This window comes from Phaethon lepturus, unplaced genomic scaffold (assembly GCF_000687285.1).
Source record: "Phaethon lepturus isolate BGI_N335 unplaced genomic scaffold, ASM68728v1 scaffold34204, whole genome shotgun sequence".
Taxonomy (NCBI): Eukaryota; Metazoa; Chordata; class Aves; order Phaethontiformes; family Phaethontidae; genus Phaethon; species Phaethon lepturus.
In genome coordinates, this window is record NW_010534595.1 from 6,995 (window position 1) to 7,734 (window position 740).

A 740-nucleotide genomic window follows, 5' to 3' on the forward strand; every position below is an offset into this window, starting at 1 on the left:
CGCACGAAAGGGGTTTATACCCAAACCCACCATATCCGTAACTGTAAGGACTATAGCTTCCATAAAAAGAGGTTCCATATGAACCATAGGCTGGAGAAAAAGAACTACTATAAGCTGGCCTGAAAGCGCTCAGACTACTGCTTCCCGTTTGCTGTGACGGTCTTGGCAAAATAGGTGGAGGTATTCGTGCAACTGTGGGCTGTCCAGGCCTGGTCAGCAGGTTGTCACCCAAGTCAGCAGACCTAAACAAATTCAGACAAGCAAGATCAGTACTCAAAATAATTTTCTATTTTCGTTTCCCCAGAGTTCTTGGGTAACTATATTTCAGTAGTGCTAGGATAGGGAACCTGCTAGCCAAACACTCAGTACATTACACAACGTTTGTGGGAAGTAAAAATTCCAGGCAGGAAATACAGGTCGGGGGTGTGTATGGAGGGGGGGGAAGCACATAATGAGACATTCAGTGTAAATGTGGAACCGCAGAATACCTGAAATGTACACATGGAAAAATTATCAGTCTCTTTATTGTATTGACTAAGGAAGCATGAAATGCTGCATCTAAATCCATCAAACCTGATGCTTTAACACCTAGGTCATTTTTCTGCACACAAAAGCCTCTCATATGCACTACCAAGAATATTTATGAACTTATCTATCTGAAAGATTTCCAATACTTGCTCTCAGCTCTTCTATACAATGAGCCAATGATAGAGCAAGAAGGAAGTTTGAAAGCACCTTTG

At 42.2% G+C, this 740-nt stretch overlaps 1 protein-coding gene across 1 annotated transcript in view; it reads right to left on the bottom strand.

The window, feature by feature from the left end:
• Positions 1 to 242, bottom strand: part of PEX13 (peroxisomal biogenesis factor 13) — a gene marked incomplete at its 5' end in the record, with an annotated part of 2,376 nt that extends 2,134 nt beyond the window's left edge. Inside the window, 2 exon segments of the mRNA XM_010285582.1 lie at position 1; positions 4 to 242. The exon segment at position 1 is cut by the window's left edge and continues 449 nt beyond it. Of these exon segments, the coding sequence (XP_010283884.1) occupies position 1; positions 4 to 242 (240 nt within the window).
• Between the last annotated feature and the right edge of the window lie 498 nt (positions 243 to 740).